This window comes from Lepidochelys kempii, chromosome 20 (assembly GCF_965140265.1).
Source record: "Lepidochelys kempii isolate rLepKem1 chromosome 20, rLepKem1.hap2, whole genome shotgun sequence".
NCBI classification, from domain to species: domain Eukaryota; kingdom Metazoa; phylum Chordata; order Testudines; family Cheloniidae; genus Lepidochelys; species Lepidochelys kempii.
In genome coordinates, this window is record NC_133275.1 from 6313136 (window position 1) to 6339798 (window position 26663).

The 26663-nt window shown below is 47.9% G+C and overlaps 1 protein-coding gene across 3 annotated transcripts; it reads right to left on the reverse strand.

Annotated features, from left to right (window-relative positions):
- Nucleotides 1-215: 215 nt before the first annotated feature.
- EIF4B (eukaryotic translation initiation factor 4B) lies at nt 216-26663 on the reverse strand. 3 transcript variants are annotated; one of them, XM_073319018.1, is made up of 16 exons: nt 26576-26661; nt 25027-25108; nt 14823-14966; nt 13812-14020; nt 11188-11304; nt 10929-10983; nt 10209-10349; nt 8907-9029; nt 8259-8438; nt 7842-8079; nt 7024-7133; nt 6249-6465; nt 5804-5868; nt 3952-4051; nt 2809-2881; nt 216-2413 (listed from the first exon to the last, which is right to left on the reverse strand). In XM_073319018.1, the coding sequence occupies exons 2-16, from the start codon at nt 25076-25078 to the stop codon at nt 2333-2335; spliced, it is 1905 nt and encodes a 634-aa protein (XP_073175119.1). In that variant the 5' UTR covers nt 25079-25108; nt 26576-26661; the 3' UTR covers nt 216-2332. The 3 variants fall into 3 exon arrangements, with proteins under 3 accessions (XP_073175119.1, XP_073175118.1, XP_073175120.1); XM_073319017.1 differs by having other exon boundaries at nt 5804-5871; XM_073319019.1 differs by lacking the exon at nt 25027-25108 and having other exon boundaries at nt 5804-5871; nt 26576-26663.

The following is a 26663-nucleotide window of genomic DNA, read 5'->3' on the forward strand; positions in this document are numbered from 1 at the left end:
TTACACCAAGCCAGGGAAGATTTCTGCTCTCCTTGCCATGAGGAAGTCTTCCTTAGTTTGCAACAGAAACTAGTGTGGCTGTTGCCACAGGGAATGTTCCATGACTGTCCAGTCGGCTTTGGAAAGCTGGCGTGGTACCAAGTAGGGTTCAGGACCACAGCCTCAGACTGCCAATGGTGGGAGTGAGACTTGCAAATGATTTGGGCCTTAGCGGGTATTTTAAAGATTAGCTTTATTTATTTGGAGGAAACAAAAAAAAAAAACAAAAACAAAAAAAAGGGAGGGGGGGATTTTACATAATAAAAGACATCTCCCAGGAAGTCCACTACAGATTACAAATCATTTTCATAGAAGATATTTTTATACAAATTTTACATGTCTTCAGAATGTGTAAAACGCAACTCAATCAGTGTGACCCTGTCCCGACAGCAGAGGAGGGGGTGGGGAGAGAGAAGGCTTTTCTCAGATGCAATTTAGTGAGTCACCTCAAATACAGCCCCTGCATTATCAAGACCTAGGCAATACAATGTTTGAAATTCAGCTCTGCTGTCCTGGCAGTAGCTCCCCATGGTATGTGCTGACACATCAGGTTTAAGTTTTTTTTAAACTAGCTAAAAAGTCACTGAAATAACTAACCAACTGCAGCTTTACAATGCATCAAATCCAGCACCTGGTAGAGAGCTGTGCTCTGCTGAGTTTGCCCAGAAGAGAGAGAGAGTCCTAAGCCACGAACATTTCTGCAATTCTCCTCCCCGCAGCTAATGTAAAAAGGCGACAATTGCTGAATGGGTGCACACCTTGTCAATCAAGTGAGTATTGCCTGTAGTCTTGCAATCCAGATATGCTACACCATTAACGGGTTCTTTCTGAGAACCCTATTCTTTAGAAGGCAGTGAAACCCTCATGCTGGCTTGACTATGCCATGAGATTACCACAACTCTGCCGTCAGCTTAGGAAACCTAGTGAGGGTGAATTAAAACGGCTAAAAATTTAGAATTTTACTTTTAATACCTTGCCAGTTTTAGGCCAGTGAATATTTAGGGACTGGAGAATCTCTCCTCAATGGAAGATTGAGGCAGGCATTCCCTGTACAAGGGCCTATGCCACCAATGCTGTCTGCCTGCTTGTCCAAGTGGAGGGAGTGAGTTGGACAAGCAGATGCAGAGGGGGCAGGAACATGTTCTAGAGGCACAGACGTGCAGCCTGCTCCCTGCACCCAGAGACAGCCTTGAGGCCATCTAGTCTGCCCTCCTGTGCATCTTGATAGCTGTACATGCCCAGCTGGAAGAGGGAGCTCTCACTCAAGGAGGGGGGGTGCTATTTAAAATGTGCGCGAAGGGGGTGACACCAGGTGATTAAAGAAGTGGGTAGAAGGTGGCTAAGGAGAAGAGATTCCAAGAGAGAGATACCAACCCATGGGAAGATGTCAGATCCTGAAAGGTTTGTCCATCCCAGCAGGGCTCGGAGGAGGGGAGTTGAGCGTTTGTGCCTCCAAAAGGGAGGACTTTCACTACCTTGTTAGCATGCTTAGCACTTTCCCAATTGACTGCTGTCTGAGGCTCTCCACTCCCCAGGGGGCTGTTCACTGGACAGCCTGCCTGCTCTTTCCTGGATCAATTGGCCTGACCTGGTGCGTCACTTTCAGAGATGAGAGTCCGGATTCGAAGCACATTTTAGAGACTGGTACAGTTCAACACCCCCTCTCTACCTCAAAGTCTCATCCCATTCTCCACCGTTGGGACAGCAAGACCGTTTTCTCCTTCCCTAGTGCAATGGGTAATGCTTTGTATTGCACTGGATTTTGGAAAGGAAGAGCTGGCCGCTTAAGGAAGAAAGCTAGAATAACCTCATGGACTAGATACCCTAACCTTCAAAGTGATCATTTATTAAGGTAACATCACAGAATTCATCCATTTAGGCTAGCAAGATGAGGGAGAAAAGCCAGTTCTTCCTTAATTAACTGTCCTACTGCCCAATCTGCTCCGGCTTCTCCAAGACACCTGGCTGGCTAACATGTTAAACGTCCACTCTAAGTGACGGGGCCTATGATCAAGTCACACTGGAAACCATGCTGAGTCGCCCTTTTCCTTTTAAAACGTGCACTTCTCTCTCTCTCGCTACACTTTGCAGAGATTCTCCAGTTAGTTCAATACTTTAAAGGCTGCAGCAGCATGCAAGAGAAATGGTTTCCTTTTGTTTTTAAAAAAAGTTTAAGAAAGGTCTCCAGGAGATGTTGAGTTTTACATTTTATTTCTGTCTCATCTGGTTTGGTTTGCTTTTCCTATGTTCCTGGGTGGTGATCGGCTAGGAGACAGCACAGGGTCTGGAGACTTTAATCAGTGTAATTGTCTTCCTCCACTTCATCTTCACCATCCACTGACAGAGCAGCGTACTTGCTAACATAGCTGAACTTCTGCAAGAAATACAGCAGGTTAAACGGGGAATGAAACACCGGGTCAGTGACTCTGCAGCCTCTGTGATCGAGAGTTCAAGAGCCTGGATACAGCATTTCATAGGAGAATCACACGCAGCTCCCACTACCTACCAAAGGGTTTTCACTGTGGTTTTTAATCAAGGTATTTTTTTCCCACACCCCTCACCATAGTATCTGAGTACTTCCCAAACAATGAATTTTATCTTCCCAGATGAGAAGTATAGGGGGAAACAGAGAACTGGAGAAGTAGATGGCACTCAGGAAGTCCACAGAACAGCTAGGAATTGAACTGAGGTTTCTGAAGTCTCAGTCCAGCCCTCCTCTCCCCACACGCCGCTGTGCTTCAAGCAGCAGCTAGTAGATTAAATGCTTACAGAGGCTGTATTCTCTTCGGGTTTCTTTGGCTCAGATGCAGATTGCGAGTCATGATCGTTCTTGCTTTCTTTCCTGCAAGAGTCAGAGTTTCAGTTGAACAAAAATTCATTCAGCTGGAGGAGCTGCCAATGGAGTCAGTGTGCTGCTACCAGGCTACAGCTGTGCCCACTGGATTTGAAAGGGGTGCTAATCAAGGAGAAGAGAAAATGGCCAATTTCACATCGAACGTGCAGGCTAGCCGTTGGTGTTTTACACAGCCTGGTTCTCAGACCAGCGCTGACTGGACACAACATGCATCCTCCAGTTAAGGAGGGACACTGGCTTTATAGATCCTTTAATTAAGTCTGCACATGCCTACTTCTGGTGGCGAGGGAGGCTATGTAGCTATTTTACTGACTACTGCTAGATTTAGGAGCTCGGTAGGTGGACGAAGGAGGGAGTCCTGGCTCGTCCCCAAGGGCATGGCTAGTAACCTGCTCAGCTCTCTGACGTCAGACCTTACACATAAAAGCCACCTGCATAAAAGCTCTAGCAAAAACCTAGGGACTTAAATAAGAAGAGAGGGGTAACTGGCCTTGGTGGTAGCAGCATCATTAGGGGCAGGGCAATGGGGGGAGACCTTGGCAAGGTGTCTAGGGAATGCAGGGGGAGACCTGAAGGCCTGGATCTTAGTAAAGGCCCAAAATAAGCATCCTGAAGTTAGTGAGAACTAAAACCGAGGTCAGCTCAGGTGGTGCATTGTTTTTAAAATACCTGTCACAGTCTATTGTAACAGACCATCCCTGCCTCATGCCTAGTTGTTCTGATACCCAACTGGAGAATGAGGAGTCATGAGACCATTACACCAACGAGTGCTTTGTGCTTCGGTTGGCAGTGGATACTGAACCAGGCAAAGCCGGCTCCTAGCATGGAAGCATCAGCATTACCAACGAGGCAGTAACAGCTCAGTACATAGAAGTCTGCGGCTACTTAAGACCTGCCCCATCGCTGCAGAAGGTCAGACACTCCACACCTGTTGCTGGTTAGGTCAGAAGGGGCTGATGCATGACACTGGGATGTTGCTCAAATCTGAAACGGTGGTTGAAATAGGCCTGGTGGGAGGAGAAGGGGAAGATGAGACATCCCAAGACAGACAGACGTACCTATCTGAATCTTGCCAATGATCTCTGCTGCCTCCGTCTCCTGGGCCACCTCGAGCTTTTGGAAAGCTCTCCTTCCCCTCATCTGGTTTGTTCTCATCTCCTGAAGAAAAAAGGGCTGATGAAACATTCCCTCTCACTAACATAGCAAAATCTCAACCAACCACTTCAGGCCTGTGTATCTGAACAGCTCTAGTACAGCAAGCTGGGGCGTACTAGCCTGCCGTGCACGAGATATCAGGTGGACCCTACTCCTGCACACTGAAAAGTTCTGTCGTGCGTTTTCAGTAAGCCCTTAGACAGCCTGTGATACACATGGCACAAACACTACCCCAAACAGCTTACAGTCAAGGCCCAAAATCCATCTGGGCCTTCCTAAGTTCCAGCTTGCCTGTTACGGGCTCCTCCCTATTGGCTCCACAAGGGCTGGATGTCCATGTTCTGAGGGATACCTATTCAGTTCAACTGGCCCCTTTGGCATTTCACTCTTCTAGTTTTTCCTTGCCTTCCTGCTTCCCCTTTTGTTTCGCCTGTCTTCTGTGACTCTGTTACTTAAGCAGTCTCCATGTTGTGGGTTCATCCATGACTTGCTTCTCCCTTTTATGAAATCCTCTTTCTAGAACTTAGGGATCCCAAAGGCAGCTTTGAGTACCCCTTCCCCGATATCAAAGGGCAATATCAAATTCATGGTCCAGTTTAGTCAATTTCAGTGTCACAGGATTTTAAAAGTCGCAAATTTCATGATGCTGATAGCTGGGAGCCCAGCTCTGAAGGCAGAGCCGCCGCCAGCAGCAGCAGCGCAGAAGGAAGGATGGTGTGGTATGGGATTGCCACCCTTCCTTCTGCACGGCTGCTGGCGGTGCTGCCTTCAGAGCAGAGCGCCTGGCCAACAACGGCCACTCTCTGGCTGCCCAGCTCTGAAGGCAGCACAGAAGGGTGGCAATACCATGACCCTCCTAAAATAACCTTTAGGGTCTGGACCATAATTTGAGAAACATTGGTCTCTCCCACAAAATCTGTAGAGTATAGGGTAAAAGCATACAAGACCAAATTTCACGGTCTGGGACATGTTTTCCGTGGCTGTGAATTTGGTAGGGCCCTACCCAAGAGGATCTGAGGTCAATTACATTACTTGGGAGATGCTTCCTGAACCATCTCCCACATGCTCCTTCAGACTAAGGCCTCCTTATGCTTGCTCCAAAACGTGCCGTTTTCCAACAAGTCTCCTCAACAGGCCATGGCCAACAGCACTATTACTGTCTCTATGGCAGGCAGAGGACTTGAATCTCTCTTCTTCTGGGTTGTTAATTCAGCACTCTTCAGGTTAATCCACCCCCAAAACCAGTTAAGCCAGCATTGAGGCAGGAGGCTTTGCAGTGACAACTGCACGGGAAGTGAGGTTTCCCCAATCACAGAAACTCCAACAGAAATGCAGACTTATGAGGGGTTACACTTGCAGCCCCACGGCAGTCTATCCGGGAGGGAGGTAGTTTTCCCTTTGCGGCTGGTCAGACATCTATGCGGACAAAGATGAGTGTTTGAATTTAGTCTGAAGGAACTGTCCATTTCTGCTCCCATCAATACAGAGAGGAGACTGCTGCCCTCTATGTCCAGCAGAGGAACAACTTAAGGTCACCAGAACTTGACTAGAGTTGTTTACCCCTTGAGCCTGCTGAGATTAATAAGCCATACGAACAACAATTCCCAAACCTGGAACCACTCCTTAACTCCACAGTGCTAATGCCATGTAACTCAGGGCATCAAACCAGGGAGCAGCAGGATTAGTCCACCTGCACAAGGCAGAGTGATTCTCGACCCTTCTTGCCCTACAAGTGGAAACAAGCCCCGACCGTACCTTTCCTGGAAGCACTCTTAGGTGGTGCTCTATCCTCCGACAGCTGGGCTGGTGCTGCCTGGCTGCTGCTAGGAAGAAAAAAAAACAAAATGAAAACATGTGAACATCAGGGACGCTGCATCCTCTGACAGGTGCTTGGGATACTGCTGACTTTGAGAGCTATTTGCTTCTTGATGAAGCTCAGCCTTGGGTCTAAGATTTCAGCAGCCACATGTGGGTCATACAAGAACCAACCAGAAGCCCCCAAACCAGACTCAAACCTGAGGCCACTGCCTGAAGCTAAGCTCTACAAGGTGCATGCTGCATTCACCATTGTTTCAGTGGAGAACAGAGCAGCCGCTCATCTCCACTAGAGTTTTAGCCTCCCTTCTGTAACCAAAGTTCCTTTCATGTATCTAGGGATGACAGATCAGACCCTGAGCAGGCGCTCGGTACAGACACTCACCTTGTGGGAGAGTGCTGCTCCGTGTCAGAGCTCAGGGAGCGGGCAGGGGGGTTGCTGCTGCGTTTAACCCAAGCGTTCTCCTTCGGCGGTGGTGCTGGCATCACTTTCAGAGGGAGCTTCTCTTCCTTGGGGGTCTTGGAGGTTGGAGATGGAGCATCATCCTCTTTGCTGAAGGTTTCATTTTCCAAGGACTTCTCACTCTCCCTCCTTCGGGTGGCTGTAAGGACAGGAGATGGCAGTGAACACAAGGAACGTGGGAAGGCAAGACTTCCCCCAAAATGTATCTAGCTCAAGGGAGGAGGTCTGGACAGGTCCCCAATTATTCCAATTGGAGTAGCCTGGGCCATCGACCTTGATGGCCCCTTAACTATCACTTTAGGGCTCTTGCCTGCCTGAGGCCAGCAGGTTTGACCTAACATTGCCCACGAGTAACCTGACGAGTGGCTCTCATGTAGCAAGGGACCACTAAAACCTAATCGCTACAGCAGCCAGGAAGCTAGGCCTCACATAGCACCTGTTCTGTTGTGGGACAGGATGAGGGTATGTTGATGGTGGAGGCTGCACCAAAGGAGTCTGGTGAACAAGCGTTTGAGCATCACTGACGTTCTTGGTCCCATGCAACCATCCACTGAGTCGTACTAGAGATCCTTCCCCACACGCAGCCTACACACGTGACGGGGCTTTCAACAGAAGCAGGGCTAAGCAGCCAACTTGGGAAACAAGAGTGGACAATGGCAGGCTTGGTCCAGGCCGACTCATCTCATCCCCGACTTACTTCTTCCCGTTGGGCCAGTTCCCACGGACGGGCCTGTGCTCCCAGTCTGCGAGGACTCACTCCCTGTCCGTGATCGCTCCTGGTTCTCTTCACTACGCCAGCTGGGGTGCCTATAATAGAAAGGGGGAAGAAAGTCTGATCAAACCGTAATATCCAGTAAGAACTGGGTGCAGGGCTGGAGGAGAGAGTGGGCAAAGCAGTACAAGTGCTTGGTGCTTCCCATCTGCTGATCTCAAAAGGGACAGCAAAGGAGGGCTATCACCACTACCCTGCTGCTTTGACAGATGGGCAACATGAAGCACAGAGATTAAAAGATTTGCCCAAGGTGACACGAGAACTCGCATCTCAACTCCCAGGCCCAGGCCCTACCCACTGGACAAGGCTGCCTCTCTTCAGAAATCATCCAGGAGAGAATCAAGCCCAGCGTCTTCTGACAATGTAAGTCAGGAATGTACAGCTGCCCTGGTGAATAGGACCTACCAGGAGCCCATACTAAGGCCAGCCACTTCTTTTAGGTTTACGGAGCTGCCTGGAATTCTAACGAACGTTCAGCCTTTGACAACATTATTCCAAAGGATGCAAACAACCAGACGGTGCAATATTACAGAGGGTAGCGGTCACATCTCCAGCACCCTTCATGAGAGGGGTGCACAGCTTTGCAGGCGTGCTAAGCCTCAGCACCCTTGTATGCACAATTTAGAAGAAGGATGTGGGGAGCGGGGACACCAGCGTGCACACCACAGAACCACCACTTGCAGTCAGGCAGCTCATGTAGAGAGCTGCTCCCAAGGGCGTTCCAGCCCCCTCCCGCCACCTACCTCTCTCGGGGCCGCCTTTCTAGCCTTGGTTTATCATCCTCCAGTTGACGCTGCAGCTTCTCCTGCTCCTTCTGTAGCCGCTCTTCCACTTCACGCTCCCTTGCGGCCGTGTCCACAGGCTTGGCACCCCCGAAGATCGAGGCTGCGCGGCTGGACTGAGTGGCAGGGGCCACCGAGGAGTCTTCCTCCTTGGGGGCGCTGCGCGGTTTCAGGTTCAGTTTTGGCCTCTGAGTGGGACCTACATTGGATGAAGTGGACAGCAACTTGAGGGCAAACGTCATGTGATCTCTCAGAACAGGACCCCAGGAACACGCAGGGAGGAGAGGAGGTGCACTGGTTGCACTGGCTACCAACCCTCCAAGCTCAGCTTCCTTCCAGCTGTTGAGCCCACCCCCTGAGAACGAGCAGAGCCTTTACCTCTATCATCGCGACGAATGTCATCCCGGGCGTAGTCATCCCGGGAGCTCCACCTGTCCACCCTGTCGTCCCTCCTTTCATATCGATCTTCGTAACGGTCACCTCCCCCTCTGAAGTCATCGTCCCGACGGTACCCAGTGCCAAAGGCTCTCCGGCCACTGCCCACCCTGGAATCGTAGCCTACAAGAGGAGGAGAGGGAAAGCAGCACAGGTTACTCCTGAGCAATGGAGCATTACACCAGAGGATGGCTAAGTGCAGGAGAGGGAGGCCCCTCTGGGTTTAGGCAACATTCCTTATACAGGAAGGCAAGAAAGGGGCAACGGTGACCTGTTCCAGAGAGGTTGGGTTGGCTGCAGCTTGATCTGCTCAATCAGGAGGCACTATGAAATGTAAGTACCAGGGCAGGTCTATGCACACCATCTGCCACACACAGGAGTAAGTGGACTGCAACTCAAAGGCATACTATGAGTGGTCTGCCTTCCATCCCCCACTTCTAGAATGGGGAACAACAATAGACCTGGGGGCTGCACAATTGAAGTGGTTTGTCAATGGTTAGTGCAAGCTCTGGACAGAAACAGACTCCAATTGACGTGCAGTTTGATACCCTGATCCATCAGATCATACGAAAGCCTCTGAAGCCATACTACCTCCTCTATCGTAGTCTCTACTACGGTCATCATAACGATCTCTGCCCCCAAAGCGATCCATATCCCTGCGAGGGCCATCGCGATACCGGTCCGAATCGTTGTAACGATCGCGGTCCCGATATCCTAAAGAGAAAGAAAGGTTACAGTACAAGGCAGGCAGTATTGGGTGACTATGCACTATTCCCAAAACACTGTGGCTTAGTCTACACTACAGAGTTAGGTTGATGAAAGGCAGTTTACATTGACATAATCAGGCTCCTGCCGATGTAAGTCGCCCACCACACCAATTTAATTCCACGTCTGCGAGTGGTGTAACGCTTAAGCCAATGCAGTTGGGTCAGTGAGGTGTCCATGTAGATAATGTGAGGCTTACATCATCTATTGCCTCACGGGGCTGACAGCCGGAGTCCAAGCCCAGGGCTGACAGCTGATGAGGAACTGAGGGGGTTGGGGAGAGGAGAGCTTGAGCTGTGGTCGCCTCCTGGTAAGGGGATGTGGAGAGGGTGCAGCAGGGCTCCAGCTGTCAGCCTCAGAGGGGCAGGGCTCCAGCTGTCAGTGCCCCACAACGTCAGTTAAATCAGTGAAAGTGTGCCTGGTGAGAATGTGCACTGCTGACAGAAGGAGCATAGTGCAGACATTAAAAATCAAACTGAACTACTGCGGTGGCTGTATGTTGACTTAATTTTGTAGTGTAGATGCACTAAATTGACACACTGTACCAAGGAGCTCAGTTGGCAAAGACTCTACATGATTCAGTTCATTCCTCCCACCTTTGATCACTTGTTGAATTACATATTTCATCAGACTGTTGATGGCACTTGTCACTACGGTACTGAAACGTCACGTACATTACCCTCAACACCCCTGTATGGCAGCAAAGCATTATTACTCGTTCTGCAGATGGGAAACGGAGGCACCAAGATGAACTTGCCTGAGGTCATAACACGAACCTGCTGCAGAGAGCGGGGAGCAGACCTCAGATCTCCTGGTCCCAGTCAAATACCTGAGGCTACAGACTCTCCACCCAGTAACTCAACTGGTCACCATGTGCAGAGCTGAAAATAAGCATGCTAGGATACCACGGTGATGTCGTTTCCCAGGAGACACCATCCAAAAAGGAAGGATATTGCTGGAGTATGAGGGATACGCAGGATCTGGCTCCTCAAATTTGGGGATCTGCAGATCCACCCCAGTAGATCCCAGAAGAAACCCAAGAGGAGGCGTGGAACTAACATTTCACAGGTAATGTTTAATGACTAGATACTATGATGGGCATAGAGGGAGGGCTCTCAGCCAACTCACGGTCTCCAAAGCTATCCTCGCTCCTGCGTGGAGGGTAATCATCAAAGCTATCAGTAGCAGGACGAGCCCTCCAGTCAGTCTCGAATCTCTCCGAGTCCCGGTTGCGATCACGATCTCTGCCGAAGGAGCGATCGTCCCTGTCTGCAGGAGGGAGGGAACAAGACAGCAGAGTCAGGCTTGGAAGGTCAAGTCTAAGGGCTGGTGCAAATGCCCAAGGGCTGAGCACTGAAGGGGAAATCCATGGATTTGAAATGAGACAGATACAGCATCTCTGCAGTTCGGCATGTTGTCTTGCAGTTAATACACCAATGGAAACAAGAACCTCTGACTGATGCTTTAGAAGGATGACAGGCCTAGCCAGATTCAAGGACAGTACATGGGCGGTGGGGCAGAGGGCTGCCCTAGTGTTGCTGATGGGTACCCAACAGCCACTGAACATTCCAGCTACCCCTTTGGCAAGGCGTGCAGATGTGCAGAAGCCTTGGCCCTGCAGCAAGTGAGAACAGAACGCATAGACAAGGAGGACTTATACGCTGCCTTTGAACTATTTAGGTCAGAGGGAGAGAAGGCTGCCAGCCAGTCACCAGCTCTTCAGGAGCTCCAGTGCTAAGGCAGATTCAGTCATGAGGACAGTTGCCTTGCAGTGTGGTACCTAATTTGTCAGCATTCAGTTTATCTGATCAGAGAAGAAAATTGCTATCTATTTCAGGCAGTTCTCACCTTTATCCTGAGCTTGATCAGCAACATCCACTCGTATCCTTCTGTTCCCTAGAGACTGAACACACAACACCAAAATCATTAGCCTTTCAGCCTGAGGATGTGGGGATTCTAGACAGTTTGTTCTAGGGAGATCTTAGAACACTTTGAGGCACAGTGTCTGTTAACTGGGCCCCAGAACACCCCGTGAAGCCACCTGGGGTCTGGAAGCAAGAGTTTTGGGAATTGCTTTGACCCCATTTCTTTGCAGGTTTCAACTCACCTCTTCATTGAGGCTCAGAGCCCGGAGCAAGGAGTCCAGGTCTTCAAACTCGGCATAACCAAAACCTTTCAACCTTTCTGGGTTAGTAGGTTCCCGGGGCAAACGCACAGCACTTATCTGCAGTCAATTGGGAACAGAAAGGAAGATTCTCATTAGAAGGGTCAGGATCCCTTGATAAGCAATGCAGAGGAAGACTCAATAGGACTGGGTTTAACTACACATTCATCTGGCAGATCAAATCCATTGGAGAAGGCATGTGGTCTCCAAACAGGAGATGTTGAGTTTCCCAAAGTCATGTGACTCAAATAAGATTTATTTGAATTAAGCAAGCCAGACAGCATAGTTCGCTTGCAGGCAAATAAGAGGATTAGTATATCAGAAACCCATGGACCTGGTTCCTGTTTAAAGTGCTATTGTCCGAGAACCCAGATAGTACTTTGGAATGAAGAATTTGGCACTGGTAAACAGTGCCCGACTTTCACCCCTGGAGACTGAAGGTCTTTATCCACAGAACAGGGAAAACACAGGCACTGGCAGAGCAAGCTTCCTTCATATATTCCTGGTAAAAACAAAGTCTGTGAGTCTCTCACTCTTTAACCTCTGCTGACAACTACCAACAGCAGAGCCAACTGCTGCCCCTTCCTCCCCATTTCGCATAGGTCAAAGAGGAGCTGTTAGAGGGCACTGGTCAGGATTGGACTGGAACTGGAACTGGCAGTACAGGTCAGAACGCTTCACACTTACACAATTTGCAAAAGGATCTTGGCACATGATATATGCACTCTCCCCACCCTGCAATGAAAGCGCCCTATGAACCCCACCCATTTCCACAGCTTACTTAATATTACTCGATAAACTCCTCATGTAAGGCCAATTTCTGACCTGCTTCAATGGAAAGACCCTTCAAGCTAGATTATGGAAAACAGGAACAGCAGTTTTATTCCCAGCTGCACAACTACAGACAACACCCCACTGCCAGGAAGGGCAGCTAACACAATGCTTACGATTAGGTTTGGGATGCAGAACTTAAAACTAATATCACTCTTACAGTATAGTTTGCTTAAAGTATTAAATGTCACTTCAAAGGCTAAACTAAAAATTCTATCACACTAATGATTTCCACTTGCTCCCAGTTGCGCTTCCTGCTTAGAGAAGCGCAGCACACAGCTCAAAGCCACAGCATATCACCACAGTGGTTTCTGGAGGTTATACTCAAACAAGGAGCTCAAATTGTGTTCAGATAAGCCACATGTGACAAGCTATTGGCTTGATAAAGAATTACAGAAGCAGCTGGACAGTGGTTAAGAGTGAATGATATGGGCAAAGCTGCAGCTCAGCAAGTGAGGAAGGGAAAATTCTAGTGATGGTCATTAAACTGACATCCCATATTTATTACGCGCACCCCCCCCCCCAATTAATATTTCCTTATCAAATTTGCTCAGTTTGACTCCACCTGAACAAGAGGTTTTTGCTGCTAGAAGTAAAACATCAGCTAGCCAGCCAGGGCAGCTCAGTGTTGTCTTTCGGAAGCACGGACCACCACCTCCAAAAGTACCTAGTCACTTCCTAATGCACCTACAGTGTAAGTAGAGGATGGGGCAAGTATTGGATGATTATAAGCAACAGAATGCCATGGAGACTGGTTGGCAGGAAATTAACAAGGCAGTCCCTCACTCTGAAGATACCAATGAGTTCACCAACTGGTTACCTAAGGCTATGTCTATACTACGGACCTTACAGAGGCACACCTGTACCACTATAGCTGTGCCGCTGTATGGTCTTCTGTGTAGACACTCTTTGCCGGCAGGAGAGAGCTCTCCTGCTGGCATAAACAACCCACCCCCAACAAGCGGCACTGGCTATGTTGGCAGGAGAGCCTCTCCTGACACAGAGCTGTCCACATCATCACTTTTGCCAATTGAACTTATGTCAACCGGCACGTTTCACCGACAAAAGTGGTAGAGTAGACAAAGCCCAATACAGTACATCAGTCACCTCTCAGAGGGACATTCACCATTGCCATCCACCTAAAGCCAGCGCGGCCTCTCTAGATGGTGACACTGGAGCTCAGCAAAGACTGCCCAGGAAGACAGTGGCAGAACTGGGCCTGGAACTCCTGGGTTCTACTCCCAGCTTTGCCACAGATTAAGCCTCCATCCACTCTTAGCAACTTACTAGACCTCATCTCTCACTTATTCTTCCCATTTTTCAGATATGTGGAACTTAAGAGCATATGAGATGAGAAATGGCTTCTTCACTGCATGCTAAGTATTCTCTGTCTTTGGCACAGCCCTAGGCTGCTATATGCAGCAAGTGCTATGAAGTCTATTACAATGGCTAGGACACTGTGATGGATCCCCTGTTGTACTGTTATAGGCAAGCTATTACTTCCAAGAAGGAGGGGATGCTGCATCAGTAGGTAGAACAAATGAGTTCTAGATGCAAGTTGAAATGGACAAGAAAGGCAAGCAATGTCATTTTGATCATAATCTGCTGTGAGCAGCGGAGCTCATCACCACATGGGCAACGTTCAGTTCAACACCCAATGGCACATCAAGAAATATTTCACATTCCCTGCTATATGTGTCACAACAAACTTAAAATTATGCATAACAGATACTCACGTTGAGTCCTCTGAAGAAGTCCTTGATGGACTCTTCTGACACATCATAGGGCAAGTTTCCCAGAAAGGCAGTGTACGGGGGCGACTTTGGGAGACGGCTTCTGTCTATATTGGGTTCCCGAGCAGCCCGAGGTGCAGTGGGCAGGATGGACCGGTCAATTGGTGCGGCTCGGTACATATCATCATCATTACTATGCCAAGTGGTGGAAACTAGAAGAGAAATTTTGCACATGGTCAAGACACACTGAGCAAGTCCCCTAGCCTTTACAGAAGTTGATGCCTCTCAGATCCCCTCCTCATTGGGATTAATGTTTGAATTTACTTGCAGCCCCTTCAGCTGTAAAATAAAGGCATTAAAGATGGTCAAGAAAAATGTTCAGCAATATTATAAACAATCCCACAATTAGATTCAGCTGTGCCCTGTACTTTAGGGCACTTCCCCCCCCCCAACAGATCATAGCACAAACGCTGCACAAAAACATGAGATCCAGGGAATGAACAAAATTGGACGAACAAAAAAAACAACCCAAGAGACCAAGCCGGTGATATAATGGAGACAAAATGGTCAAATACAGCAGACAGAAAAGTTTTCAGTGAGCTCCGAGTACAGCCACTAAGGGGCAGAGTCAGGGAATGAGCAACTTGGACGGAATCCCTGAATCAGGACATCTCTGCTGCGAACCCCAGACCAAGCCTCAGATAAAGCAGAGAACTCAGTTGGTCTCTCAAAGGAGTTAGGTGTTACAAGTACTGAAAATGTTCGTTCTTTCCCCGTTGATGTATAAGACTCTCACAAATGCAGGGAAACTATATACAGAACATGACCGTGAAATTGACCAAAGTGCTTTCAAGTGCATCATGAACAAGCTAAAAAAAAATAAAGGCACTTTTCCTGTAATCTTTTAGCTTCAAGATGTCTTAACATCAGTAGGTTTCACTGACACACAAGCTATTCAGGGACAGTACCTAGAGACAGAATGCTAATAGTATGGAAACTTGGGAACGAACGTACCATCTCCTTCCAGGTCGTCTGTCTCATCGGCCCAGCTGACTGGTTTTGGAATAAAGGTGGTTCCACCGCCACCACCGCTGCCACCATCCTCTGCCAGAAAGTCCGTCAGAGTAAGGGTTTTCCCCTTCTTGTTCTTCTTCTTAGCTGTTAAAGGGGAGAAGGGGACAGACATGAGTAACATCTGGGCACAATTAATTCCATTAAAGTCAACAGGGAATGGAGGAGTTACTGCCCATCACAATGCCTATGGAGGCAAGTACCCTACGTGCTCAGGACGATACATATTTCCTCTAGGCCAAATCTCACCAACACAAAACCACACCCCACCATTCCCACAGACTGGGAGAACAAAAGCCATCCATTTGTTATATAGCATTAGACTGCCAGGGTAGTCTATGGAGTTGAAAGACTTTTTATTCATGGGTCTCCACCATAACTTTTGTTGTGCATTTGACTCCTGCTATTTTAATTGGCATCTCTATGAACCCACACCAGAGGAATTCTCACTAGCACTTAGAATCTCTGGCTGTGGTTTGTGGCCTAAGGATTCAGGCCTATAGTCAGTGGGAATGGGGCAGACTTGTTTTGCTGTTTTCTTCAGGGCCCTTCTGATGGACTGGATTTAAATTAAAAATCTCACTTTGAACCTTCCCCACTTTTTTCCTAGCCCTTGTTAGTTCAGATGGACCTCTCTATTTCCATTCCTTTGTCGCAGAGCATTCCTTAGCTACCTGAATTACAGCGCCACTCACAGCTGCCCCACAAGGATCATGGCCCATTGGGCAAAGCACCCACCACCTCTACTTACAATGGACAATTATTCGAAAGCCTCTGGGACCCTCCCATGAAAAGCCTACAGCCCCACTCATTCTACTTGTGCTGGAAGTTCCTGGCTTCTAAGTGAAGAATATACTATTGCCAACAAGGTGGCTGAAACGCTACTGTGACAGAAGCATGCAGGTCACCTGAACTACGAGAGCGACTGGACTGTATCCCATTTGAACCCTTTCATGGTCTATTTTACAGAGGAAGGATGGTCCAGTGGTCAGCACTAACCAATTCCCTGATCTGCTACAGGCTTCACGTGACAAGTTACTGAGGTCTGATCTACACTTAAAAATTAGATCAACCTAGCTACATCACTCAGGGCTGTGAAAAATGTCAGTGTAAATATGGCTAGGTCAACTGGAGAATTCTTCCATTGACCTTGCTAAACAATTTTTCCAAGAGGCAGTAGTACATCGACAGAAAAACCCTCTCCGTTGATGTAGAACATGTCTGTGCTACAGTGGCATAGCTTGCAGTGCTGACATGGGACCCGAAGCACAGAGATTCAGGCCATCTGTAAAACAGGATAACAGCAATGCTCTGCCTCGCACAGGGGTTGTGAGGAGAAATGCAGTTAAGACTGAGATGCTCAGATACTATAGTGACGATGGCAAGAAAAGTTCCTTAGATAGGTTTAAGTGCACTCAAATATGCAATAAGTCTGGTATTCTATACATGCAATGAGGGAGATTAGCTATTCCGAAAGCCTGACAGCTACACTTCTTGTGTTTTAAAACTAACTTTAATTGTACACCTGGGCAACTTCTATTTTGTTTAGATTAACAAAAAAGACTAACAAACTAACCAGGTACTTGCACATGCATAATGAAATGACAGCACAAACCCACCCCGTGGTAACACTGAGATCACGTTTGTGTTATTCTGTAACCAGCACAGCATCACACATTTAGTGGATATTTGTGCTATGCATGTGCAAAGCAAGAACATAATTCCTTACTGGTCCCCTAAACACACACTCACAAAATAACCCACTTTGAAAGATGCAGCTTTTCAACTGCAGCATGTGAATTATGTATGTACAAGACAACTCAATATGGTTTTCTGTGGTGGCAAAACACCAAAACAAAAGACTTTCACCTTCCTATAACTTAAAACTAGGAAGCAATTTCCTTAAACTTTGAAAATGCCACCATAAGGCCAAAAACAAGCACAGAAGAGAGTTAATGGAAACTGGACATTTTAAAACAGGGAAGCTGATGGAATTCTAGTAAACTTGGCTTGAGTTTTCAGAAACGAATGAGACATTTTACAGGTGCTCAATTTTCAGTGGACAGATGGCTCGACACTTCTGAGTCGAGCCCTTACAAAATATCTCAAATTGAGCATCCAAAGCCACTGATAAATTTATGCCCTTATCTTTAGTGGTTGCTACAGTAAACTACAGTAGAAGCTTTGCTGCATTTCATACAGATCTCTTACCAACTTTCTGGCAGGGGAATGAAGAACTGATCTCTGTATTGTCACAATTAGTACCTTTCAATAAATGCATTTTATGAAAAATAGATCTTACTAGCTTTCAAATATGTTCCGCAACTGACAGTAAACCAGCCCTTGTCTACCATTCTCTTCAGTACAAGCAGGGAACTGCTAACAGCACATAAAATGTTTCTTCTTCAGGTGGATAAGGATCAGTATTATGATTGCAAATTGGCTACAAGCATGTAGCTGTATAGCCCCCGGCACTAAGAGTAACATCGACTCTGGCTGTACATTGAATATCCGATAATACCTTCCCTGTCACCCAACCCTATTCCCCACCTTTCAGCACACCCGATTTACTTTGTATCCCCATATTCCCCTTTGGTCTCAATCCAGATTGTAGCATATCAAGAAGTCTCACCCTGCCATTTTAGCCCTCTGCTGCAACACTTGGGACACTGTGCCTTACAGAACATAAACTCTCTGGGCATCCAAGAATAATGCCTGACTAATCTAATTGCCTTCTATGATGAGATAACTGGTTCTGTGGATGAAGGGAAAGCAGTGGACGTGTTATTCCTCGGCTTTAGCAAAGCTTTTGACATGGTCTCCCACAGTATTCTTGTCAGCAAGTTAAAGAAGTATGGGCTGGAATGATGCACTACAAGGTGGGTAGAAAGTTGGCTAGATTGTGGGGCTCAATGGGTAGTGATCAATAGCTCCATGTCTAGTTGGCAGCCGGTATCTAGCGGAGTGCCCCAAGGGTCGGTCCTTGGGCCGGTTTTGTTCAATATCTTCATTAATGATCTGGAAGATGGTGTGGATTGCACCCTCAGCAAGTTTGCGGATGACACTAAACTGGGAGGAGTGGTAGATATGCTGGAGGGTAGGGATAGGATATAGAGGGACCTAGACAAATTGGAGGATTGGGCCAAAAGAAATCTGATGAGGTTCAATAAGGACAAGTGCAGAGTCCTGCACTTAGGACAGAAGAATCCAATGCACCGCTACAGACTAGGGACTTTATGGCTAGGCAGCAGTTCTGCAGAGAAGGACGTACGGGTGACAGTGGACGAGAAGCTGGATATGAGTCAACAGTGTGCCCTTGTAGCGAAGAAGGCCAATGGCATTTTGGGATGTATAAGTAGGGGCACTGCCAGCAGATTGAGGGATGTGATCGTTCCCCTCTATTCGACATTGGTGAGGCCTCATCTGGAGTACTGTGTCCAGTTTTGGGCCCCACACTACAAGAAGGACGTGGAGAAATTGGAGAGAGTCCAGCGAAGGGCAACAAAAATGATTAGGGGACTGGAACACATGACTTATGAGTAGAGGCTGAGGGAACTGGGACTGTTTAGTCTACAGAAGAGAAGAAATGAGGGGGGATTTGATAGCTGCTTTTAACTACCTGAAAGGTGAATCCAAAGAGGATGGATCTAGACTATTCTCAGTGATAGCAGATGACAGGACAAGAAGTAATGGTCTCAAGTTGCAGTGGGGGAGGTTTAGGTTGGATATTAGGAAAAACTTTTTCACTAGGAGGGTGGTGAAACACTGGAACGCGTTACCTAGGGAGGTGGTGGAATCCCCTTCCTTAGAAGTTTTTAAAGTCAGGCTTGACAAAGCCCTGGCTGGGATGATTTAGTTGGGATTGGTCCTGCTCTGGGCAGGGGGTTGGACTAAATGGCCTCCAGAGGTCCCTTCCAACTCTGTGATTTTATGATTCTAATATCTACAGAAAAGTCACTGCCCAGAACTGCCACAGAAATGTTAAGCCATGTCGTCTATCAGCACCCAGGGAGGGGCACAGAACAGGCCAACTCTTTTTGCTCAGCAGTTTTGTTGAGTGCTCCGAATCTACTTTGACGTTCCTGGAAACCTTCCCTTTATTTTAAGCTTCAGCAAACAACCTGGAAGACTTTCTGCTATGGGCTGTCAGAGCAACGTAACCACAGGCCTCCAAAGGAGACTTATCAGCTGCTTCTCTTTAACCACCTGAGGAAAACAAACAAACAAAAAAGACAAGCTTGGAAAGCCTGCCAGTCTGCAGTGAAATGCTAACATCATAAGTAGAGAGATATCAATATTTTAGCTCCTACAGGCCAATAACCTGGCAGCAACCAATTTCACAGTCTCCCATCCACCATGCTGCCAACTGTGCACAAGAATGCAGACTCGGAACATGGGCAGGTTCCAAAGATTACTGCCACATAACAGGGCACTCCAGGGCCCAGACCATCAGGCTTCTCTCATTCACCCAGTCAATGAATCACCCAGTGAAATACTGTTTGATAAGATTAGCCACATCCTAGGAGGCTCTTTAGAATTCCCCTTAGGCTGGTCAGAGCAGGTATTACTTGTAGCACTTCCTACACTAATGCAAAGCTTTCCAAATCACCAATGGCTTTCATGGAGGTGGTAAAGAAGTCATATGAGCAAGCTTACCCATCACCAGTGTTCAGTGTCTTTAAAATGGAGTTTCCGTATCACAGGTTGGTTTAAACCTACACACTAGGCAGAGGACGTGTTCAGCATTAATAAGCTTAGCAATATGGAATGATACAGAACACGTATTGGGACTGTGGGATGCAGGTCTGTTCTCTCTTTTGGCTTCCACTAGCTCCTTGAGGATGTTCTGGCTTTGATCTTCAGCCTTTAGTGCCCCCTCTGCATGCCTTGTGGAGCCTGGGCCCCGAGGATTCCACTGTGCCCGTCTTCACAGGCAGGCTCACATCAAAGTATTTTCATTAGCTGGGCCAGATTATTCCTCCACACAAATGATAGGAAGGAACGCCATTGAAGCCAGAATGGTATAAAATTGGTGAGAGGGGAAATGAGACCGCTAAGCTAGAGCCATCTGGTCCCAGGGATATCAATGGGACTTCTGCAGAAAATCAAGGGCAGACTATTGCATTTAGCATTACACAAAGGACACCTTTAGGGGTACTTGCTGCGTTTCTATTCCTTCCCCTTCTTTCTGCTCCCACCTCCCTACCTCCTCCAGCCTCTGTTCTGCCCCGGGTTGGAGACTGCTTGATATTTTCTATTGGGAAGTCATTCCTTTGCATGACTATTTCTCCTCCAGCGGCTCCCAAGAAATCTATTTCTCTGCAACCTGCCCAGCTTTCGCTACCAGCATACCGAGGGAGTCCAGCACCACCCAACGTTTCTTCCCTTCCTCAAGCAGGGGCTTGCTCATGGTTGCCCCCAACATTAAAAGACTACGTTGCTTACAGCAGCATATAATCTCTGGAAGTAAGTTTGACTACAGGACACTTCCCATGCCCTACCGGGCAGCTCAGTATATGAAATAAATTGGTTCAGAAGCAGCAACTTCAATTAAGTTTACTTACTTTCCTCTGCTGCCTGCATGGTAACTGGACAGATCCTGAACAAAGATACATGGCATTTGCTTGAACTGCTCGTCCTTCTCACTTTCCTCCCCCACAGCCCACCCTGGAGTCTAAATCTTGTAGCAAAGCCACATGGTCCTTTTTTTTATTAAGCCACCTCATTTTGTTGCCATGGAAGCAACTGTGAAATCACAGATTCAGCATTGTGACTTCATGGCTAGGCTGAGAGGAGGAGGGGAAAAAACCCTGAAGCACAGGCAGGTTTGACCTCAAGCAAGATGGGAATGGAAAGTAACAGCTTGGAGCCTTAAAAATCCTCCAGCCTTGCAGGTTGAGTTCCAAGGAGTAACAGTGAGCTCCAGTTAAGACACTCAGTTCCTATGGCCAGGAGGAATTTCGAGGTGCCAGGGCGATAAACATATATGGTAGAGTCTCCTATCCCATTTTGCTAGTTCCTATTTTATTCCATCACCCATGATGCCTGCCCTGCAGTTACTATTGTCCTAGCAGAGATCTTACCCTGTGCTTTCTTATCAGTAGATTTCAAAGCACTTTACAAAGGAAGTCAGTATCGTTATCCAAATTTTACAGGTGAGGAAACTGAGGCAGAGCGAGAGGAAGCTACTTACCCAAGGCCACAGCCAGCAACGAAACTCGGGCCCAAAATCCCAGTCCAGTGCACTATCCACTAAACCATACGGCCTTTTCCAGAGCCCCTCAACAGCACTCAGGGCTGGTCTACACGACAAACTTAGGTTGGCTTAACTACACTGCTCATGGTTGTGAAAAGTTTCGTTCCTTGTGCGATGTAATTAAGCCAGCCTCAGTCGCAGTGTAGATACCGCTAGGTTGATGGAGGAATTCTTCCTCTCGGAGAGGAGGATTTACTACTGCAATGGATAGGGTTTTTCCCACTGCTGTATTTAAGGGTCTGCTTTACAGCATTGCAGCCTCACTGCTGTAGCATTTCCAGTGTAGATGTACCCTAGAGTCACCCAGAGGAGTCAGAGGCATCTACACAGAGCCCATGCTGACTATGAAAGTAAGAGAACAAGACTTGCAGCTAGGCCTCTTACAAAGCAGCAATGATTAATATTTGACCACAGGGCCAGCACACTTTGCACTCTACCTAGAGCAGCAGTTTCAGGAATAATGCCCTATACCCAAAATCTGTCAGAAGTAAGTGATTAATGGAGAGTCCGTATAATTTACTGGAATTATTTGAGTACAGAGGCACAGGTTTATTGCTTCTTCCCTCCCCCATCACTCAAGTGATATCGCCAGCATCCCCCTACTTCACTGCAAACATCTCTTTTCTTTCAGGTTGCCTTCTGCTCTACCTTCTCAATTCCTGTCACACACCTAATTCAGCGACCAGACTTCCATACACTATACAGAACATGGCCTCATCAGCAACTAAAACAGCACTATAGATAATTAGATCTAAATGAGAAATGTCTACCCTGGGGCGAGCTTTAGAAATTCATAGCCACTGTATCAGCCGCTCAGTTTACAAAACGTAGTTATTTTAAAGGTGGTCACACAAAACCCACATGCTGCTACCTGTGCAGCTTTGGAGTTTTCCAGAAAACCCCCAGGGTAAAGGGCCCATGACGTTTAAGGTGACCCTCTTGATGCAGCAGAAAAAATTGAAAAGACTCCAAAGTGCCTCCCCCCCTTCCTGCAAAATGCTCTAGTCTGATGTTTTTATTGTATACACTGGGAATGCTATTGCTAAGCATGGAAAGCAGGGGTTGCAAGAGCTCTTGCAAATGGGGATGATAGGGGAATCTAGCTAATCTTTAAGAACTATCAATTGTTAAAGTACTGGAGTCTACAAGGACCCAGAATTAAAACTGGGTTAGTCTTCTAGGATGGTTAAAGTTCAACTTGCGGGGGTAAACTCATAGAATTATGACATCAGCCAAGGATAAAAGAACTGGCAGCTCAGCAGCAGCAACATACTGCAGAAAATGAGGCGTAAGTACCCTCCTGCTGTAGGCAAGTGTTGCTCAGAAAGAAAGTAGCTGAAGGTGCTTCATGTAGGTTCCCGCCCACAAGGACGTCTACTTGGGTGTCAATGATTGGTTGCTAAATGACAGCAAAGGCACTGCTAAGGAGAACAGCCGCTGCATTCATAAAACCTGCAGGCTGGCTGTTTACTCAATTTGCATCAAATGGCTGACAAGTCACAGGCAGGAGAACAGTATGAAGCAACTCCTGTTGCTGAATGCAGTGCTACTTATGCATCACCGAATCCATCAAAACCTCACATGGCTCAGGAAGAACAATACAGGGAAAGCCCCCTGGACAAAAGAAGCCCTTTCTTGCCAGTTGTGGATTTCCAATAAGGCCAGTATCAGCTTCCTCCCTGATATGAGCAGAAGCTATCTCCAAACTAGGCACCAGTTATACCTGGGAGCACCAAGCCCTTCAAGAGTTTTCTTAACATCTACTGTTGGTAAATTTGGTTTCAGAGTAGCAGCCGTGTTAGTCTGTATTCGCAAAAAGGAAAGGAGTACTTGTGGCACCTTAGAGACTAACCAATTTATTTGAGCATGAGCTTTCGTGAGCTACAGCTCACTTCATCGGATGCATGGAGTGGAAAATACAGTGAGGAGATTTATATACACAGAGACCATGAAAAAATACACATTGTAAGGAGAATGATCACTTAAGATGAGCTATTACCAGTCGGAGAACACTTCAATCTCTCTGGTCACTCGATTTCTGATCTCAAAGTGACTATCCTTCAAAAAAAAAAACACTTTGAAAACAGACTCCAACGAGAGACTGCTGAATTGGAATTAATTTGCAAATTGGATACAATTAACTTAGGCTTTAATAGAGACTGGGAGTGGTTGAGTCATTATATTAAGTAAAACTATTTCCCCTTGTTTATTCCCCCCCCAACTGTTCCTCTGACGTGCTTGTTAACTCCTGGAAATGGCCCACCTTGATTATCACTTCAATAGGTTCTCTCTCCCCACACCCCACTCTCCTGCTGGTAATAGCTCACCTTAAGTGATCACTCTCCTTACAATGTGTATTTTTTCATGGTCTGTGTGTATATAAATCTCCTCACTGTATTTTCCACTTTATGCATCCGATGAAGTGAGCTGTAGCTCACGAAAGCTTATGCTCAAATAAACTGGTTAGTCTCTAAGGTGCCACAAGTCCTCCTTTTCTTGTTGGTAAATTCCGATTCCAATTCCCAGCTGCTATATACAAACAAAAAGCATACGCTACTGCTCCACTCAAACTTAGCTTATTGAAACATTACCATTATTAAGAGATGTACTGGCACTCGTACAGAGATCTATGTTTTATTAATGCAGCTTTGTAAAACTGTTGGGAAATCTGATCAGCCTAGGCACAAAGCCTATTTGCTTACCCTTTGATACAATGTTGAACATGCTAGTGATTTATTTATTTAACTTACCCCATTAAAAATGTTATCCCAGGGAATTGTGAAAATAAAAATTCAAGGCAGAAGTAGTATATTGTAAGTATTATATTTAATGTAGCTCTAAATGAGTGACTTAAGCGATTTTGTGTGTTTCATCATTTTCCCTTACCCCTAAGCTCAAAGCAATATTTTGCTTTTTGGGCTGCACAAATGCATAAGCACATCATGGGCTCAGGTTCTAGTCAGCTACAGACATGTTTGTGCAAACACCTAGGGAAAAGGCAGGCAGGTATTTCTGCCTCAAATAGCTTGCTATGAAATATGGGACCTTACAGTTCTGCTGGTGAAACTCCAAATGGCATCTGCAAATTCAGAGTGCTGCAGTTTTGCTTAACTGTCCTGATCCATGCCCCCTGACATTTCAGTCATACAGCGAGAGCCATGTTATTGCTGTTCATTGGGGGTGGGAAGGAGTTGGTTTTGTACTTAACTCAGAAAAATGAAATATTACTCATTCTAGAGCAAAAGTGAGTTAAGTGAAGAAAGCTGCCTGAACAGTTATACTGATGCCTTGACATTTCCTAAGATGGTAAGTGCAGATGTCAAACACTGCACTTACCATCTTATGGAAAAAAAAAGCAACAAAACACACGATTTCTGCTGCCTTTTCTCTAGGGAACAGAATGGGACACAGCCGACTGAATTAGTACCAGTAGACTCTCATACAGCTAGGGCTTTTGTTGTTACTGTAATCAGAAGTGTAACCAGTGAGATAAGAGACAGAAGTCAGCCTAGTTAACTGCAGAACCTCAGTATAACCCTAAAACAAAGTTAACCTGACTCAATAGCTACAGACCCCTCAGTTCTTAATTGAGCAATACTGGCTGGGTGCCAGGAAGAGTTCAGAGTAAAGCCACTCTTTCACATAAATTAATGGGAGACCCATTGCTCCAGACACGGTAAGACTATATTTAAATAATGGAGCTTCCCCCACCCCAAAACAAACAGACCTCAACTCCACAGAGCTTTTCTAAATTAACAGCAAATGTTGAAGGAATGTTCCAAAGGGATAACTTGCAATAAGGGGTGTGCGATTAAACTCTTCAGCATGGGGTCTTGGGTTCAGGGAGTTAGAAAGAAGAAGAGCCCTGCTAGGAGATTCAAGGGTACGTACCTTCCGGCTTATTTTGGATAATACCTGCAGATAATGGTGCAGTCTGGTGCATTTCAAAGGCATATAAAAGTCACTCTTCAGACTAAGACAGTAATAGAAATTCAAGTTCAACATCATCCAGAGAAGTAAATGAATCTCAACAGCAGAGAAAGCCCTTTCCTTTCAGGACAGCCAAATCTTTCACCTTTTATTCTGAAGGGAAGGAAACTGCTGCAGTACCATTTCCCACCCCTCCTGGATTCCATCCTGGCCCTATACACCATATTAGAAATACAAGGCAGACAGCAAGTCCTGGAAGGGACAGAGGGGTTGTACAGAGCAGGGCACAAACCCCATTTCCTTCAGTAGAAGGGGCACTGCATCCCTGCCACCCAGGATACAGGGTAGGCAAGAGGGCTGGGACAGCAGCAGATCCTACTTGTGGGAGGGAGAACTCTACAGAGCAAGAGGAAGGGTGTTGCAGCAGGCCCAGGCAAAATGGCATGGGGCAAAGATGTGTTGGAGTGGGGTGGGGGGGCCTCAACCTCGCAGAAGAGGGGCCTACCCAGCTCCCCGAGGACAGAGATAAGAGACGCAAACTAGTGTTGATCTGATCAGTGGTGAGTGCGCAGGCTGGGCTGTCCCTTCCTCCCGTGAGAGAGACACCACGTGGGAACACTGCACCCTCTGGTCCTGGGGTGCGTCGGGAGCTTCACACCCCCGTCAGGGCAGGGGGGCGGGCTGGCAGGAGCGATACCCAGCCCTGGGGGCAGGCCGCAGACCCCCCTACGGGGTTCTATGTGGAGCGGTCAGGCCACACCCCTTAGCTTTGGGGTGGGGGGAAGAATCGGGGCACCCTGCCCCCCCGTTCTGGGGGAGATGATGCAGCACTGCGGGAACTAGGGGGCGCCCCACGTGGTGCTGGGGAACTCCTGGTCTGTCGGAGGTGGGGGGGGCGGGGCAGCGGGTGCACGCGGACAGGGCCCTGCACCCCGCCCTCTCCCAGGAGAGATGGGCCCGCGCACGCACCCGGGCTGGGCACCGCCCGCAGCCAGCGGCTGTTCCACCACGCCCCCCCCGGTCACCAGCGCACCCACGTGGGTGGCGCCCAGTCTCCTTCTTCCTCTCTCTCCGAGTCCGCTCCCGCCCCCCCAGCCAGCCAATCCCTGCGCTTGCGCAATCACGCGACCGAAGGTTCCATCTGGCTCCCCCGTCAATCACCGGCGGCGCGAGCCGCCCCTCCCCCAGCTGCCCCCCCTCACGGTAGGATGGCGCGCGCCGCGACTCGGAACGTTCCAGGATGGAACGTTCCGAGCAGCGGCGCGCGCGCCCCGGCTGCCTGGGGAAGGGGACGGTGCGCGCGCACGCCGGCGAGGCTGGAGGGGAGGGGAGGTGCGCGCGCGCGGGCGATCCCTGCGTGGAGGAGAAGACAGACACGATTCGCCTCGCTCGGGCCGGGGAGGGCGAGGGTCGGGCCGGGGTGAAGAAGCGGATAGAGTCCTCGGCCCGGAGAAGGGACCCGGGCCTGGCTCAGGTCTCAAGGGCTCGGAGGCCGCCGAGCACCACTCACCTGAAGCCGCCATGTTGGGCAGAGGGAGAGAAGGCAAAGGACCCGGATGGCGCCGTCACGTGACTATAGCGAGGCAAAAGCCCTCCTC

What these genes read in the sequence shown, in the direction of transcription:
- EIF4B (XM_073319017.1), bottom strand. Translation starts at nt 25,078, where the DNA reads ATGCACCAGACTGCACCATTATCTGCAGGTATTATCCAAAATAAGCCG. An exon ending in CGAGGATAGCTTTGGAGACC is followed by an intron (nt 9,030 to 10,208) that starts GTGAGTTGGCTG and finishes CTTTCTCTTTAG; the next exon opens with GATATCGGGACCGCGATCGT. An exon ending in CATTGGCAAGATTCAGATAG is followed by an intron (nt 2,882 to 3,951) that starts GTACGTCTGTCT and finishes TGACTCTTGCAG; the next exon opens with GAAAGAAAGCAAGAACGATC.